Source organism: Lissotriton helveticus, chromosome 6 (genome assembly GCF_964261635.1).
Source record: "Lissotriton helveticus chromosome 6, aLisHel1.1, whole genome shotgun sequence".
Taxonomy (NCBI): domain Eukaryota; kingdom Metazoa; phylum Chordata; class Amphibia; order Caudata; family Salamandridae; genus Lissotriton; species Lissotriton helveticus.
Genome location: NC_136067.1, coordinates 1,651,756,986 through 1,651,775,673, shown reverse-complemented (window position 1 = coordinate 1,651,775,673; position 18,688 = coordinate 1,651,756,986). Strand labels below are relative to the sequence as shown.

Sequence of the window (18,688 nt, the reverse complement as noted above, 5' to 3'; positions counted from 1 at the left end):
CGGGAGGCAATACCCTTAGTTAAAAACAGTAGTGATCAGAAATCGTGATTGTGACGTGATATGGTGAGTTATAGTAAAATAGCTCTCTATACCAGACAACTATTTTAATGATTCTGGTCTCTAGAGGCAAAATTTAAAATCAACGTGAGTGAACAAGAGCGATTATGACTGTTTCACATTTATTTCGTGGTGTAGGTCGACATGTTTCAGCCCTGAAGTCGCCAAACGGTCGATGGGGCTTTCGTCAGGACCACAGTGCTCTGGTGAAAAGAGACCTCTCACGTCTCTATAGGTGAAGAAATGAATTCAAAAGAACATGTCGTTGCGCGGTTCCTTGAAAGGTCAAAGAGTACCTGTAAAATCAAAAGACATACTAGACAGAGGGAAAGGGTATGGGAAAAAAACACTTAAGACTAGTCAACTGGTTTTCAATACCAGGAACTCATTTTTTGCCCGATGGCTTAGCAACTAAAAAATGGCAATACTTTAAACTGACTACCCTAAATCCAGATTGAGTCGACTCTCTCATAATTGGCGTTTTCTGCATTGAGAGGTATACTTAATAGTGATTAAACAAAGCCCGGTTCAATTGGTGGTGTGAACATAGAATCTATTTTCTAATATAGGGCTTTGTCAGGCTCTTGCAATCATGGTTTGGTTGTGAGCAGTTTGGGTTCTATCGAGCACTAGGTTTATTAAAGCTTAACTCGTTACGTGACCGATTATTAACCAAACTCGTAAGATGATGTCATTCTCATACATAATTGGTACTCATTTCACTCTAGTACGAGTCTGTCTACAGTCCTCTTACCAACAACTAATACTGGCTCCCGGAAGGACAACCTGCTTCCGGGACCAGATTTGGCAAAGTCAGAACAAGCAGTCTGATGGAGTGACATAGGTAGCGGGGAAGCATCGAAAACTGTAACGTACCTTTTAATTTCTAAAATCACCCACTGAATTACTGCTTGTTGTTGTAGTGTACCTCCCTGACCCGGCTGGATCCCGTTGAGGTTTAATATAACCACAAGATAAGGTATGTTAAAGCAGTGTATGTATGAGTGAAATGAGTACCATTTATGTATGAGAATGACATCATCTTACGAGTTTGGTTAATAATCGGTCACGTAACGAGTTAAGCTTTAATAAACCTAGTGCTCGATAGAACCCAAACTGCTCACAACCAAACCATGATTGCAAGAGCCTGACAAAGCCCTATATTAGAAAATAGATCCTATGTTCACACCACCAATTGAACCGGGCTTTGTTTAATCACTATTAAGTATACCTCTCAATGTAGAAAACGCCAATTATGAGAGAGTCGACTCAATCTGGATTTACGGTAGTCAGTTTAAAGTATTGCCATTTTTTAGTTGCTAAGCCATCGGGCAAAAAATGAGTTCCTGGTATTGAAAACCAGTTGACTATTCTTAAGTGTTTTTTCCCATACCCTTTCCCTCTGTCTAGTATGTCTTTTGATTTTACAGGTACTCTTTGACCTTTCAAGGAACAGCGCAACAACATGTTCTTTTGAATTCATTTCTTCACCTATAGAGACGTGAGAGGTCTCTTTTCACCAGAGCACTGTGGTCCTGATGAAAGCCCCATCGACCTTTTGGTGACTTCAGGGCTGAAACATGTCGACCTACACCACGAAATAAATGTGAAAGAGTCATAATCGCTCTTGTTCACTCACGTTGATTTTAAATTTTGCCTCTAGAGACCAGAATCATTAAAATAGTTGTCTGGTATAGAGAGCTATTTTACTATAACTCACCATATCACGTCACAATCACGATTTCTGATCACTACTGTTTTTAACTAAGGGTATTGCCTCCCGGTTGGAGGTTGCATAAACCACTAAACCCCATGATTATGCGAACACGTGTGAGGGATAGCGGAGAACCAAGATATACCGCTTAAACATCGTAATTTACCAACACGTGTATGAGGGTTTTTTATTGGGACTAGTAAGAACCATTCCCGCATACCCTATGTTATGCAGGACAAGTGATCCTTTCTTTTTGATCAGAAGTATTATCATTATAGGAAACTGAATGGATCACGTATTCCTACCCTCCCCAACATTGATCTTGTTTATTGGACTGTAGCCAAGATATTGATCTGCCTTTAAAAGTGGCAGATGGTGGGCTGCACTGAAGCTCTAACAGTTTTCAGAGTGGGTGTACGAAATGGGGTTGTTGGTTGACTGGGGTGTGAGCTCTTGTCAAGCATCAACACCACAATCCTTGTCATGGTGAGGCACAAGCCAACCCTAAATTAACCTGGGCTCAACAACCTGCTAGCTTGGCAGAAAGCAGTCAAGCTTACCTTAGAGACAATGTGTAAAGTATTTGTGCCACACTTCAAACAGTAATAAAGTGAAAATACCACTCAAAAAGGATCCCACACCAAGGTAGAATAAATCAAACAAGACCAAAACCACAAAAATCCAATCAGTAGTTCAGTTCTGTAGTTCACAAGTTCAGGCCAACTGTGATGGAGCATGGGCAGGCTACAGGGACCCAGTTAGGCCACTGAACAAATTCCCTTTAATCCTGGCATGCACAGGGGAAACATCCTTTACAACGCAACTTTTACCACGCAGTGCTTTTACATCGCAACTTTTACAACGCAAACCATTACAACGCATTGCGCTGGGGGGCGCTCTAGGATAGGGAATAGATTTAATATACTATCCAACATCTTCCCTACTATCCACGGGGACTGGAGTTGGAATAGTAAATTAAACTATTCACTATCCAGCACCCCAAAGCGCTATGCGTTGTAATGGTATGCTTTGTAAAAACTGCGATGTAAAAGCACGCGTTGTAATGTCATACATCCCATGCACAGTGCTGCGAGGATCCGCATTGAACATGCGTCACACACGTGAAGTGAGGATTCGGTTCCGAGTTGCAGAGAGGTTGCGATGCGAGGCTCCTGCATCATCATTGAGGATCCTGTCGATGAGGGCGTGCGATGTTAAGTCCGGCGTCAAGGATGCGTTGCACAGTCGGGGTGATGCGTTGGGTCTGAGGAGCTGCGAGGCTGCAATGCAGATTACGGCATTGTCATCAAGGCTGCTGTCAATGGGCGATGTGAGTGCCAGCGACGATTCCGAGGTGGAGGCGGGCAACTATACGATGCAGATTTTTGTGGCAGTCCGATCCATGTAGCAGTGGTGATGCATTGGTTCTACTCGGGGTTGCTGCGCGCAACAGAGAAGAAGAGTCAGTTATGCTGGATCCACACAGGCTGGCAGAGCTCTTAGGCCCATGTCCAGGGGTCCAAGATCGTGGCGGCCACACTTGTCAGGATAGGCTTACAAATGGCAGAGTCCAGGTGCTAGGGTCAAGGTTGTTCGGGTCTTCTGTTCCTGAGGCTCGTCAAGAGGCCAGCGAAGGAGCCCTTGGAGTCAATCTGGGGGTCTTGGGCTCAACAGATGAAGGTCCAGTCCTTCTCACCCAGGCAAGAGGGCAACAGGTCGGCACAGCAAGGTAGCAGTTCAGCAGAGTGGCAGTCTTTTAAGCAACACAGCAGTCATACTTCCTGGCAGAGTATCCACAGATCTAAAAGTGTACTGAAGAGTTGGTGTCTGAGGTCTAGTTAGTTTTGATACCCAGTTGTGCCTTTGAAGTGGGGAGAAGCTTTTAGAAGCATACCTTTGAAGTGCACAGGTTCCCTGCCTTCCTTGCCCTTGTTCAAGACTAACTACAGGGGGTATGCAGTCCTTTCAGTGGAGGGAGGATGCACACTAACTATTCAAGTGTAAGAAGGGCTGTCCCCAGTTCCTCCCTCCCATCCTGCCAGTAATGGCCCATCCAGTCACACCTAAGCTCCCCGTTGTGTGTGGCTGTCTAGGAGGAATACTCAAAGCCCAACTGTTAACCACAACCAGTCAGGTGACCCAGAGACAGGCTGCAGTCACCAAATGGCTAAGGCAGGATAGTGACAGATTTCTAAAAGTGGCGTGCGTCATCCCGTAGGACATGTGCACACATCACCACGCATGCATGTGCCTATGAAACGGTGCATACACCATTTTTTTTAAATATACTGACACAACATAGATCAATACAAAGCCTAGCAAAAGTTTTAATGTGGAAAGGATGGCAGTAATTTACTGTTTGGTCCTCCCAAATAATAAAATATATAAAAAAAGAAATAAAAAGAAAGCATGGGTGGAAGGGGAGGGAAATAACAGCACACAAGGGAGAGAGCGACGCTGATCACGAGCGGAAGAAGTTCAGGAGGTAGTGAGCTGGAAAACACATGCACTGTTAGGGGGATCTTAACCAAATAGAAGAAAGTAGTTCCCTAATGTAGGAGAGTAGTATCTGCTTCTTATAGTTACCCCCACTTTTTTTCTGATGTTTCACTGTTTTCGACTTAGATTGACTGGGACCCTTCTGTCCAGGACCCCAGTCTAGCTGCTTTCTCCTCTAAATTGATTGCATGTACTTAAGGTACACTCCAGATTGGATTATGAGGTACCCTTATAAGTCCTTAGTATATGGTATACTATGTACCCAGGGCATAGGTACCCCAGAGGCCTCCAAGGGGCTGCAGCATGTATTGTGCCACCCCTGAGAGACCATTCAAAATGACAACACAGGTCTGCTTCAGCAGCCTGTGTAAGGTGGTGCATGCACCCTTTACTTAGATATAGGTTCACTATATCTATTCTATATCACTGCACATATACACCTATCAGTCACCCCTATGGCAGGCCTTATCAATCCTGAAGGCAGGGTGCTGGGTTTTATGTGAGAGGGTGCACCTGCACGAGCAGAGCCCCGCTGCAGCCTTTGGAACCTATTTTCCAGGGTTGTTTGTGATGCAGCCAACCATATATATTTAAGTGCATTATAACCTCGCTGTAAATGCTAACTTTAAAACGGCTGCATAGAAACAAGTTGTGTTTGGTGTCAAACACCTTGGAATCATACCTTCTCGCCAGTAACTGGTGGGGGAGGTATGATTCCACCCTCCTAGAGGGGCATATGTGACATGCCGGACTACCCGGTACCAGCTTTCTCGACCTGGGCATCACAAAATGGATGCTGCCAGCCACAGAGACGAGTCTGCCCTCCTGCTGCTGAGCCAAGCTCGAGCAGGGGAAGGCTTTACAATAGACTTTTTTGTTTTTTGGGGTTCAAACACAGCTTTATTGTATAACAAGAATCACAAGACACAGCTTTTCGCGCCTACAACCCAAAGGCCGGCAGCATAGGAAGGTAATCAGAACACAGCCTCGTGGCCGGCATCCCTGAGGCCCGGCGGCATAGCGTGTCCAAGCTTGAGGACGAAAGACACTGCCGGTGTAGTAGGGCAAGAAAGGATAAACAGCAGCAGAACAGGTTTTTTGGTTGCTTTTGTTCCTTTGATAAAGTTGGTCATACCCGTAACATTAGAACAGTAACCCCCAACTGTAAGAAAACTAAGAGGCAATTCACTTCAGGTCAGAGAGAAAATGGTAATGTGTTGGTGTGGCAACCCAGGCAGGCATAGGTGGGCATGGTACCACAGTCACGCCACATCTAGCCTAACGACCAGCCATCAGTTCTAAAGGGAGCAATGTATGTGGTGTTATGAAATGTCAAGAAATAGAAGGACTAACGGTGTGTGTAGAGCACAGCATATGGAACCTCGGAGTGGCAAGAAGGGGGGGAAGGTGGGGGCGACAGGTAGGCGGAAAGGGAGAGATCCACGACGGTGGGGGCCGCGTAAGGCCCGGGAAGTAGGTCTAGGAGGCACGTTGTGAGGGCAGGAGTTCCCGGCGTGGGCCATCCAGTAGAAACTACAAGTATATGAATGGGATCAGTGGTCAGGGCCGACGCTCAGATCGGGATGTTAAGCAGAAGCAAGGGGGTCATCAGGCGGTTCTGCGTCATCTGAACGTGCAAGCAAAGAGCACACCAATGGGCCCCAGACGTCTCTAGGCCGACTCGAGATGGGCAGTAGCTCAGCGAATGTATTATGTTGATCCTGACAGTAGGTCAGGTCTACCAGCCAGTCCTTGAATTTGGGTGCTCTGCCACGACCCCAGCGGCACGCCACGCGCCTCCTGGCCAAGAGTAGTGCAATATCAACAAATTTTCGGCGAGATTTAGGGACCTGCAAAGTGTACCCAAGGAGTGTCACCAGTGGATCCGCGGGCACTGCTTCCCCCGTCATCTCAGTGAGGGCCCCAGTCACCTGTCGCCAGAAGCACTCGACTTGGGGGCATCCCCATGCCAGATGCAGAAAATCCGCATGTTCAGCGCGACATCGCTCACAACGATCATCCTCCGCAAGGCCGAATTTGCGCTTCCTCGCGGGCATGTAATACACCCTCTGTAGGAACTTATAATGTATAATTTTCAGTCTGCTACTGGCAGAGATGCGGGAGGTGAGCGCACAGCAATAGTGCCACTGCTCCTCAGTAATGTCAGTGGCCAATTCCGTAGTCCTGTGCGTTCGAGCATTAGAAACCGGCGTCGGAGCAGCGCCCCTGAGCTGACGGTAGAGGCCGGAGACCAGATGAGCCCCATCTTGCGAGCAGAGCATGAAATGTAGTGGAGGTAGAAACTCAGGTTCATCCGGAAAGTCAGGCAAGATGTCCCTCATCCCTGCCCGCAGGCGTATATAATAAAAGAGCTCTAGTGGGGTGTGGCTATGCGCCGCGAAAAAAAGTTCCGCCGTCTTAAAGCGACCGTTAAAAAACAAGTCGCCCCAGCACGTAATGCGAAGCTTCGCACAGAGGTTGCGGAAACCTTGCTCCAACAGTAGGGTAAGGTTAGGATGATAGGTGAGCGGCAGTTTGGGCGAATAAAGCAGGGGGCATGACAAACACTTGGTTATACGGCGCCACGCGTCTAAGGTGCAAGAGACCGAGGTGTTAGGCGTAGTTATGGACGTTTCAGGGCAGTGCATCAGCCCATTGAGTGGGAGAGGATGCACTATCCAGTCCTCCACCGCGATGTGCGGCATGAAAGGCGTAGGAGCCATCCAGTGATAGGCAAAATGTGCCTGCGTGCACTGATAATATGCCTCGAAATCGGGGACGTCAAAGCCTCCCCTATCATAGGGGAGAGTGAGCGTGGACCATTTAAGCCGGGGGCTCCTGCCACCCCAGAACAACCTGCGCAACTCCGTCTTTAGGGTTTTGAAGAAGTATGCGCCGGGGAAGTAAGGAATGTTGAGGAAGAGATAAAGAAATCGGGGGAGGACAACCATTTTAATGAGGAATGCCCGCCCAGCCATGGAGAGCGGCAGGGTGATCCAGCGATCTACAGTAGCAGTCAGCCTGGTTATCGCTACTCCATAATTGGACCGTAATGTCTCGTCCTTGTCTCGAGAGATGCGGATCCCCAGGTACCGGAGCTCAGTCCAACACCACTCCAGGGGATAATCGAGAGGAAAATCAGTTACCGCATCAGTTAGGGGGAAAAACTGCGACTTGGACCAATTGATATGGACACCGGACATCCCACCAAAAGCAACGGACTCCCTGAGTAGGGGGTTGAGGTGTATCTCGGGGTGTCGTCCGCGTATAGAGACACATCAATTTGACGTTGTAAGCACTGTACCGCCCCATCTCGGTGTAGTTGTCGCAAGCGGCATGCAAGAGGTTCAACTGCTATGGCGAAAAGGAGGGGAGAGAGCGGGCAGCCCTGACGTGTGCCCCTGGTGAGTGCAATGGGCTGCGACAGGTGACCGTTAATTAACACCCTCGCCGTGGGGCTGGTATAGAGGAGGCGAACCCAGGATATATACAGTGTAGGGAACCCCATGCTAGTCAACACCGAGAACAGGTATGGCCACTCGACCGAGTCGAAAGCCTTAGATGCGTCGAGAAAGACAGCTGCAACAGGCATATCGGGATGAACTGTACGAAGCAGTGAGAATAGAGTGCGGAGGTTGTGAGAGGTGGAACGTCCAGTCACGAAACCCGACTGATCGGGCAACACGATCCTGGTCATCAGCAGCGACAAACGGGTGGCCAGAATTTTAGCAAGAATTTTGACATCGCAGTTCAGGAGGGAGGTAATCACTACCTCGCGCATAGAGCAAGGAAGTATACCGTCACAGAGCGATTCTGAGTAGACCTCGCGGAGAACTGGTGCCATGATATCAATGTAGGCTTTATAAAATTCGGCGGGGAGGCCGTCAAGGCCCGGGGCTTTGCCGTTCTTGAGGGACATTATGGCCTCCCGGACCTCGTCCAACTCAAAAGGTGCCGCGAGAAATGCCCTGTCCCCATCGCTGAGCCAGCAGAGCGCCACATCTTTCAAGTAGTCAGCGTAAGACGTGTCGGGCCTCGTGGTGGAAGTGTAGAGCGAGTGATAATGTGTCGTGAAAATCTTGAGTATCTCATCTGTGTCCCTGACTGTGGAACCATGACCATCTGCAATTTCAAGTAGAACAGTTTGTGCGCGTGAAGGTTGTGTGAGTGTAGCAAGTACCTTCCCAGGCCTGTCTCCCTCACAATATGTACGGGCTTGCCAGTGTTTACCCCGGAACCGGGCCTCCCTGATAGCTTCCTCCTCATACTTCGTCAGCGTCTCTCTAAAGGCAGCATGCAGTTCGGGCCCGTTCTCGACGGCCATACGAAGTTCTAGTGCACGCAGTTCTTTCTCTAGCGTGTTTATTGTGTTAAGGATGTCTCGCAAAACCCCGTGGCTCTTAGAGATACAGCATCCCCTAATGGTCACCTTGAATGCCTCCCATATGTGTTCTACCGAGTCAACTGACCCCTTGTTCCTGGGAAAGAAGGCTTCCACCTCCTCCCCGAGTTCAGTACGAAATAAATTGTCCAATAGAATGTCAGGGCGGAGCCGCCAGTGAGGTCGTGGGCTATCCCACCCAGGTGGACGGAAGTGTAGCAAGACAGGGCTGTGATCAGAGTATGTTCTCGGCAGGTGAACTGCCCCTACCAACTCCGCAGCCATTCCACTGGTGATCAAGAAGTAGTCCAGGCGCGCCCAAGTTCCCGTGTGTGAGGTGAAATGAGTGCCCTCCCTCCCACATGGGTGCAAGTGTCTCCAGGCGTCTAGCAGCCCCCCCTCCACAATAACTCCCTCGAGTGCCTCCCGCGCCCTAGGTTTATAGGAACAGACTCCGTCCGCTCTATCTAGCTGTGGCACCATCGCCAGATTGAAATCCCCGCCCCAGATGACGTGTCGTGAGCCGGCAGCCATGATCTTGCCCCACAGAGTAGTAAAGAATTCAGGAGTATCTATGTTTGGTGCATACGTGACAACGAAGGTGTAAGTGTCGCGTCCTAGTCTGCCCCATAACAGTGCATAGCGCCCCTCCCTATCAATCAGTTCCCCGTGTCTCTGAAACGGTACACTGCGGGCTATAAGGATAGCAACCCCCCTCGCGTATGTGGAATATGAGGAGAAGATGCGAGTCCCAGCCCATCTGCTCGCATACGTGGGCCTGCCCTGTGGCGACAGATGTGTTTCCTGCAGCATGGCAACCTGCACGCGATGCCTATCAAGATAAGCGAGGACATTACGACATTTCTTTGCATCATTCAAACCCCGTATATTCCAGGAAATGCAAGTTAAGTGTGCATGAGTATTCAGAGTAGCCATGGATAGTCCAACATCAAGCACCATAGTCCCGGCCAGGGCGAGGGTATATGGCCCAATCTGCCCTGCCAACCGCGGCGCACACACCAGAGCAAAGTCAAAACAATTAGTCCGTTCGATGAAAGCCTCTGATCAGAACATCCCACCCCCCCACCCACCCCAGCATCCCAATCATGCCAGCAGCCTGTGATCCCCTACCGGCACCCCTCCCCCCACCCTCCCAGCCCCAACAACAACAGCAAAAACATTAGCAATCTTAAGGGGAATACCCAATAGGGGAATAGCATAGAGCACGCACAGCCACTTCCCAGTCCATAGTCCCAGAACTATACCGCCCTTGGTGGAGGCTAGGTCCGAGAGAGTGGTCCTTGGTGTACATTACCACAGGTGTACGAAGTCCGTGCAGAGCCAACATGCGGAGTCTCCGCTCTGCCCTTGCTCGTAGCAGTAGAGGAAGTTCGAACAGCACATATAATGTGTCCAGTGTAGGTGAAACAGGTAGTCATCACTCCAGTAGCGCCGGAGGAGGGCCCCAGTCCTCCCGGTCCTCCGCAGCATCGCGATTGTCCCTGCGTGCTTTCCGGAGCGTTTTTAGAAAATCCTCCACTTTTTGCGGGTTCGTGAAAAACCGTTGCTTCCCCTGGTGTGTTACCCGCAGTTTCGCCGGGTATAACAGCGCATAGCCCACTTGGGCTTCTCGCAGCTTCTTCTTTACTGGAAGGAATTTGCGCCGCTCCTCCTGAACCATTGGTGTGAAGTCCGGGTATATGGAGAAGGAGATGCCATTAAACTGCAATGATATTTGAGACCGGGCTGCCCGCAAGGCTGTATCGCGGTCACGGTAGTTCAGCAGCCTAGCAATTATTGGCCGCGGCGGGAGTCCGGGCTGCGGCATAGGTGCCAGGGATCTGTGTGCTCTTTCCACGATGAATTGAGGCGAGAATGCGTCCTCCCCGATCGAGCCCTTCAGCAACTTTTCAATAAAGAGCTCCATCCTACCCGTGTCTGTAGATTCCGGCACATTGGTGACACGTATGTTGTTCCGGCGGCTTCGGGCTTCCAAATCTTAGTTTTTGGCCGCTATTACCCTGAGCAGATTTCCATTCTGGCCAATTGTGTCGTGTGAGTCGAGGTGGCATCCGAGTTGTCGGAGATGCGTTGTTCCGCAGCCGTGAGCCTCTCCTCGTGGCGATCCACCTTATGCACCAAGGCATCCAGCCGGGCAGTGACCTTCTCAACGACGGTAGCGAACCCCTGTCTCATCTCTTGAAACAAGCTGTGCAAATCAATGTGTTTGGTGGGGGATGAGATGTCCTTCGAAGCGACCGCACTAGGCCCAGGGTCCGTTGGCACCGATTTCGCGCCTTTTTTAGCTCCATCAAAGCTAAGCTTAGACTGGCGGTTGTCAGGTCTCATGACGGCACAACAGATCGCAACTCTGGGGCACCACGGCGTATCAGCGCTGGAATGACAGGGATGATGCAGAGGTACGTCAAGGCAGGAGGCTTGTGCAGTCCTTGCAGGTAGGGCGCCACACAGCAATCACCGGAAAAGCACCGTGGGTGGGTTCAGGCCCTCCTGCGCATCCCAGGTGGTCCGTGGTAGGGGGCCAAGAGTGTACAGGCGTCAGTGGCGTTGTAGCGGTCCCTCGCGGGGTTGGCAGACTATGGCCGCTGGCATATGTCAGAAAGAAAGCAGGGTCCGATATGGGCAGGATGCCAGCAGGGGTCTCTCCGAAATCGGGGTCAGCCCAATGCCCAGTCCCACAACTCTGCCACAGGTGGAGGAGCAAGTTCCAAGTGGTCTCAGCACCCTATAGTTGTAAAACGTATCAGCACTGCGGGCTATCACAGGGGGAGGCAATTCTGTAGGCACTGCAGGAAAATAGTGTCGCATCAATCGTCCAGCAGGGCAAAGCACCAAAATGGCAGCAGGAGCTCCACCATAGGGGATACAGGTCTTGGCAGAGCGGCGCGCCCCTCAGGCGTGATGTTGGCGAGGGGGTGACAACGTCCAGTTTGGAGCGGCAGTAGAACCTCCCCGCTCGATGCCAGGAGGTCACAGGTGCAGCCGTCCTGTTCAGCGGCGATGTGAAAGGCCCCAGATGAGGGGGTTCAAGGGGTGCCAGAGCTCCGCTCGACAGGGGCGCCGCGGGGGATCCCGCACCGCGGAGGCACAATCCAGGGACCCCACACAGAGCACAGTCTCAGAGAAGAGGGCCAGGCTAGGGCAGACCGGGGGGGGGAGACACGGCTCCTCCGATCGTGAAACCCGGTAGTGCAGTGGCAAGTAAGGGCGCCCTCAGCTCCGAGTATAATGCAGGAGCGTAACAGCAAGGAAACGGCAGTTGTGGCGGCTCTGCCAGCCGCGTGGGTCCAGGTACAGCCTCCGATTCGCCTCTGGGCAGCCTGCAGGATCGCGCTGCCCCGCCGAGAGCGCCAGGTGGATGAGGGGGCTCTCCGCCCGCCCAGGGGCAAACCCGCCTCACGGCGCCACAGAGGTCCAGCAAGCAGCTCGCCCGGAGTCCCGACGACGAGGGCCAGTAGTAGCAGGGGGAGGGGGGGGCCCGCACGAGTGATAGCGGTAGCCGCCTACCTCCACTCCGGTCCCCCAGTCTATGGCCGCTTAGGATCTTGACGGCCGCGGCAAGCAGCGGCCCACGCCCTCGTGGTCATCCCCGGAGTCTCGTAGATAGCTGCAGCCGGCCGGTCCCACACACCAGCTCCAGAGCGATCGCCGGTCAAATTTCAAGCACTCGTAACTCCGGTCCTGAGTCTCGTAGCACCACCAGACTTGGGTCGAGTGTAGGCAATAGTGTTCTGCGACAGATTAGGGAAGATTTAATCAATTTAGTACCCTGTGGCAGAGGATATATGAAGGATAATCTACCAAGGAGCGGGAGCTACGCGCCTAGGCAGCCATTCCGCTTGTGCGCCCTCTAGCGCCCCTGGCTTTACAATAGACTTCCTGTCACAGGGAGGTGTGACCACCTCCCAGACAGGCTTTAGTGTATTGGGGCTGGGTGGGTGCACTCTGAGAGTGCTTTGATGTCTCCACTGGGGAACATTTGGTGTCCCTGTGCATAGTCCAGCTCAAACCGGTAACAGGAGCCATTTGCTCCTGCTCTGGCATGAAACTGGACAAAGGACATGGGTGTAGCCACCCCTCTGTCCTGACCCTCCCATAGGTGGGTCCCCAGAGTTTGTCTCACCCCTTCCTTGGGTATAAAGTAGGAACCCCTGACTACAGGACTTTAGATTTTACCTGGACGAAACTCTGCTACAGAAACCAAGTACTTCGACAATCTGCACAACACAGGATGACTGAAGAATCTCCCTTGGAGTAAAGGAGTTACTACCCTGCTAGGCAGGCACCTAAACACATCTGACCGGATTGCATCTCCCGAGCTCCTGAGGACTCTGAAGATTTCTGCAACACAGGTGGTGGGTTCCCGAGGTCTCGGAGGTTGATCTGTGCTCTCAGCAATTCTGAGGCCTGTATCCCTGGTGGGGACCGGGCAACTCAAACCCCTGTGCACCGCGTACTTTTGCAGACGCATATGCTTTTTGGTGATCCCCGAGGCTGTGCTTTGGGCTACTTGTAGTCCTGACCCTGAGCAGTAATTGCACTGAAGATTTCCGGCCTACACTCCATGAGTGTTCCGTGGGCCAGTATTTTGTGATTCAGCTAGAGATCCGTTCGCGATCTCTGGTCCGTTGGCCTGTGGGTCCCTGTAAAGGTAACTTTGACTTTCTGTGGGCTTTCCTGGTTGCTCCAGACAAGCCCTGACTCTCCATAGCTTCGAAAGTCTCCACGACCTTGCTGGTTCTCAACGAAGCTTCTTTCCTCTGCCCGCTTATGTTGCAGTTTCCAAGGCTTGTTGGTGTTCAACCTGGACACTGACCCCCCCAGCACTCGACATCCTTCGTGGGACAGCTCACCTCCGGACTTTGGTAGTTATCTCCTGGTCCCCGTGGCTGCAGAGTCAAGCTTCACCCGAAGCACCCGAGATCGGTAGGCATTCGTCTACCGTGCCCCTGGTCACCCTGAACTGACCCAGACTCTGTCCCCTCTGCTTTCAGGTTCTTCTCACCTTGGATCCAGGCTTGGATTCCACCGGACACTTTTCATCTTCCCGGCAGCAGCACTTTTCCGCATCCGGTTCCTCTGGGATAGGTAACACGGATATCTTGGTACTCTCAAGGGTGCTGACCTTAGAACCTTCTATGTTTGAAAGGGTTTGCTTAAAGTCCACTCCGAAGTGTCCTTAATCTTTAAAATTTCAACCACAACTTTCCAATAGGATTGTACGGAGCTCGCCCCTGTGTTCTCACACTGCACTTGTCCTCCTTGGGTCCCCTGTGTCACTACCTTGAGTGGTTCCTTGGGGTGCCAGCGATTCTATGTGCTCTAGGCACTGTGTCTAGTCAAGTCGTGGTTGTTATACCACTTCTTAGTATATGGTTTGGCCTCCCCCTGGAGCCCACTGTGTATTGTGCTATTTACTGTCGTTCTAGTGATTTAATATTATGTGCTTTGTTCTCTAATCTCATAAAGAGATTAGAAGAGAGTGTTTAGTAATAAATACATATATTTTATATATTACTTGTGTGGTTCTCCTTTCATTTGGTCATTCAGGAGGTTCTAATCCGGTAAAACAAGCTGCTTTACATTCCTTCAAGACTTAGCCTGAAAGTTGCTCTCCATAGGTACCACTAGGATAGCTTTCAATAAAGTTTGTCTTTAACCTAATCATCAATAAGGATTGTTTGGACTCTTACAAGATGCCCACTTTAATTAGTCGTCAGCATATACCAGGCCAACTTCTCACACCTAAAAGTCAGCAAAGAAGGCTAACAAGCCAGCCAGTTAACAGGATGGTAAAAAAGGGTATGTTCCTATGGAGGGTCAAACCAATAAGAAGCAAGCAAATGAGAGTGATAATAAAGCCAATGAATGGTACGCAACAGGTGGGCTGTAAGCTCATTTAAGATTTTGCTAGGCTTACCATAGGTCTTTTGCAACCAGTCAGCTTTCAATGTCTGGTAGGCGACCCTTACACAGGCGGCACAAACTTGTGCTCGGAGCGTACCTCCCTGGCTTCCCCTGCAACCTGCTTTACAGTTCTAAAACGTCCTGTTCATGTACCTTATGTTTCTTATTCTCAGCAATTGTACATTTAAACACTGGTATTGCATAAAATACATATATTTATGAAAAGAGGTCTAAATATCCTATTGATCATGTTTGTGCTATGGAAAAAATCATTAAAACAGAGGGCAAGCATAATGGCAAAGAACAACACCTGCATGATTCCATTTTAGGCACTGCACACTTCTCTATATCAGTCATCTATGACTCTAATTGTAATTCCATCCTGCTTCTACTTAGACCACCGGACCTTCATATCCCCCTATTTATTGCCCTTACCCTATCACATACAGTCCTTTGTTCTGGATTAGCTTACCCCAAAACACATTTTGTGTCCCAATCTCCAGTTTGTGACCTGCAGTCTCTCCCTTCTATGTCCCTCTCACACCACTGTTGTGCGGTCTTGTCCATCTTTCATATCCCCTCTGGATATCCCTTTCTGTGTTACATCCACTGGTGTCCTGTGCTACAACCCCTGTGTTTGTGTGGTGCTGAGAACTGAATTTATGTGGATGGGTTACTCATGCTGGATCTGCTATAGTTAGGTTACCTGGGTCTGAGCCCCCCAAATAATGATGTATAATCCCCAAAGCCATTTTTCCTTTCACAATGCATATAAATAAAATATTCAGTGATCAGTTCAAACTTATCCCAACAGTAGAAAGCTCTGAAGAGGGGCATTTTGGGTCAAAAAGAGTCAGAGCTTTCTTACATATATCTACTGAAAATAAAAGATTATTATGAGGAACTAAGAAATAAAATACATAAAAAAAATAGAAACTGTCCCTCGAAAAGAGGAAAAGTTGAAGGTTAGTCTCTCTAATTGACATATAACCTTCTTTAAGTACTGTACCTTAGTCGAGTGCTGTAGCGAGACTCATGTGCAAAGCCCTCAGAGCAGTTCTCACATGTGTAGGTGTTTGCTTGGGGTTCTTCTGAAGAGTGGGTTTGGACATGAAGAGCCAGGTCACACTTGAAAACCCTACCACAATGAGAGCATACTGTAGCCTTCTTTCTTTTCCTGTACGTGGCCTGAATATGGACTTTTCTACCCTTATGAAGCTTAAACTGCTTGTTGCAATTCATAAAATGGAAGTGCCTTTCTTTACTGTGTACAGTCAGCCTGTGCCGCCAAAGGTGTTGATGGTTAGAAAAGAACTGCTTGCACATATGACAGTGGTTCTTGATGGCTAGGTTCATAGAGTGTTTTGTTGCCATATGCGACTGGTACTGGTTCCTAAACTGAAAATTCTTATTACAAGGTCGACAGGTGTAGGTTTGCCACATGCTCTTAACTGACTTCCAAAGGGAGCTTTTGTGCTTACTTTTATAAGGGCATTCGAAGTTGCAATTGCTTTCATGCTCACCTTGCACATTTCTGGTATCAGTACGGATTTCTTTTGATTTACAATGATGCTGTACACAGAGGCTAGCCTCACTTCTGTTAGTATCTTGAGGATGTTCAACAACATCCCTGCAAAATGTTCTCATGCTTTTTATTTGTAACATTTGTACCACTCCAGGAGGTGCATTTTCTTTGGCATGATGTTTCTCTTGGTCCTCTGGAGTTCCTTTGATAGAACTTTTCGTAACTAACGTTTGCACAGCATAACTTGACTGGTCAACTTCGACTTCTTCTTGAATGGGCACAGAGGAGGACTCTTCCTTCCCATTTTTCCGTTCTTTGCATGTGTCTATGAATCCTTCCCATCCTTCTGGCTTCATCTCTTCAAATATCAGAAGCAAATCCATGCATCCTAATTTCTCTGCCACCTCCCTCATTCTCTGAACTTGATCCAACTCTAGCTCTACCTTTGCAGTGTAGACAAATTCTAAAAACGAGGTAAATTCTGTGGAGCAAATGTCAGACACAGTCAGTGTGCAATCGTTAGTGTGAGATAGCTCATCACTGAGAAATAGCTCCTTGAAGTAATTACTTGAGGCAGCAAGCACGGCTCTGTGGACCAAAAACTCTTCCTGTCCCCCCAGGTGTTCTGTATGAATTCTTGTATCACAGAGATGACCCAGCTGGTAAAAGGAGTGCAAGGAACACAGAAGATTTGAAGCTGCAATTGTTGATTTAATGAGGATCTTCATACTGTATAACCTGTCAAGACAGAATACATATTTAACACTATTATCACAGGGTAATTATTTTTCATAACGTCTAAGATTTATTTTAAGACTGAACTTGTAAATTCTTCATAACAGAAAAACATACAAAAACACAAAGGGCAGCCACGATTATCACAAAAGTTGTTAACTCCTCTGTCTGTACTACAGTTGTTTCTTTGACCTGACCTAAATTTGTGAGGGTGATTTCTCTGTAGTGTTTAAAGTCTTCTGACTTTACTCTGTTGGCCATTCACGACAGCATGGCTACTTTACCAATGTATACAAGAAAGGTAATGGGGGCAGATGTACGACCAATTTGCATGCCCAAAATCGGGCGCAAAATGATTTGCGCATGCAAAAATGGCCATTTACGGAGTACAAAACCCTATTCGCAATTGCCTCAAACAAATTGCAAGTAAATACCGACTCACAATATTAGCTCATGCAATTTGTGACCCTCAAACTGCGTATCTTAATTAGCGAGTCGCAAAATAGCATGTACATAATAGTCGCAAATTGCAAGATCATGCAAAAAAGGCATTTTGCGCATGCAATTTACCACTAAGCAGAAACAGGTGGTAATCAGGTTCAACCTATAAAAAAACACAGAGAATGCAACACAAACGTTTCCACAATGGCTGCCCTGTATTTTTTAGCAAGGAGGAGGCGGATAATGGCGGCATTGCAGAGGAGAAGAACACAGGAGAGTATATTCTGAGTCAGTCAGTCAGTCAATGACACTTATAGAGCGCGCTACATACCCGTAGGGTCTCAAGGCGCTTGGGGGAGGAGGGGTTGCCGCTACTGCTCGAACAGCCAGGTCTTCAGCTTCTTCCTGAAGGAGAGGTGGTCTTGGGTCAGGCGCAGGTCGGTCGGGAGGGAGTTCCAGGTCTTCGCGGCCAGGTAGGAGAAGGACCTTCCTCCTGTAGTTGCTCTTCGGATGCGGGGGACGGCGGCGAGGGCGTGGTTGGCTGACCGGAGGTTGCGTTTGGGAGCGTAGAAGTTGATCCGGCTGTTGAGGTAGCTCGGGCCTTGGTCGTGTAGGGCTTTGTGTGCGTGGGTGAGGAGGCGGAAGGTGATTCTTTTGTTGACGGGGAGCCAGTGGAGGTCTCTCAGATGTCCGGAGATGTGGCTGTGTCGTGGGATGTCGAGGACGAGTCTGGCTGAGGCGTTCTGGATCCGCTGGAGTCTCTTCTGGAGCTTGGCGGTGGTGCCGGCGTAGAGGGCGTTGCCGTAGTCCAGTCGGCTAGTGACGAGGGCCTGGGTGACGGTCTTCCTGGTCTCGGTGGGGATCCACCAGAAGATCTTCCGTAGCATGCGTAGGATGTTGAAGCACGCCGAGGAGACGTTGTTGACTTGCCTTGTCATGGAGAGGGAGGAGTCCAGGATGAAGCCCAGGTTGCGTGCATGGTCTGTCGGTTTGGGTGCGGTGCCCAGGGCGGGAGGCCACCAGGAGTCGTCCCAGGCGGAGGGTGAGGAGCCCAGGATGAGGACCTCCGTCTTGTCCGAGTTCAGTTTCAGGCGGCTGGTCGTCATCCACTCGGCTACCTCTTTCATCCCTTCGTGTAGGCTGGCTCTGGCGGTGGCGGGGTCGTTGGTCAGGGAGAGGATCAGCTGGGTGTCGTCGGCGTAGGAGATTATGCTGAGGTTGTGTTGGCGTGCGATGGCCGCGAGGGGGCTCATGTAGACGTTGAAGAGGGTGGGGCTCAGAGAGGATCCTTGAGGGACGCCACAGATGACTTCGGAGGCCTCTGACTTGTACGGTGGTAGGCGGACTCTCTGTGTTCTTCCGTCGAGGAAGGAGATGATCCATTCCAGCGCCTTGTCCCGGATTACGA

General features: G+C 49.7%; 1 protein-coding gene across 2 annotated transcripts in view; it reads right to left on the bottom strand.

The window, feature by feature from the left end:
* Positions 1 to 18,688, bottom strand: part of LOC144763675 (uncharacterized) — a 130,096-nt gene that overhangs the window by 73,941 nt on the left and 37,467 nt on the right. For both annotated transcript variants that reach the window (XM_078649501.1, XM_078649500.1), the window contains exon 2: positions 15,589 to 16,842. In XM_078649501.1, coding sequence (XP_078505627.1) covers positions 15,589 to 16,832 — 1,244 coding nt within the window. In that variant the 5' untranslated portion in view covers positions 16,833 to 16,842. The remainder of the gene's footprint in view (positions 1 to 15,588; positions 16,843 to 18,688) is intronic.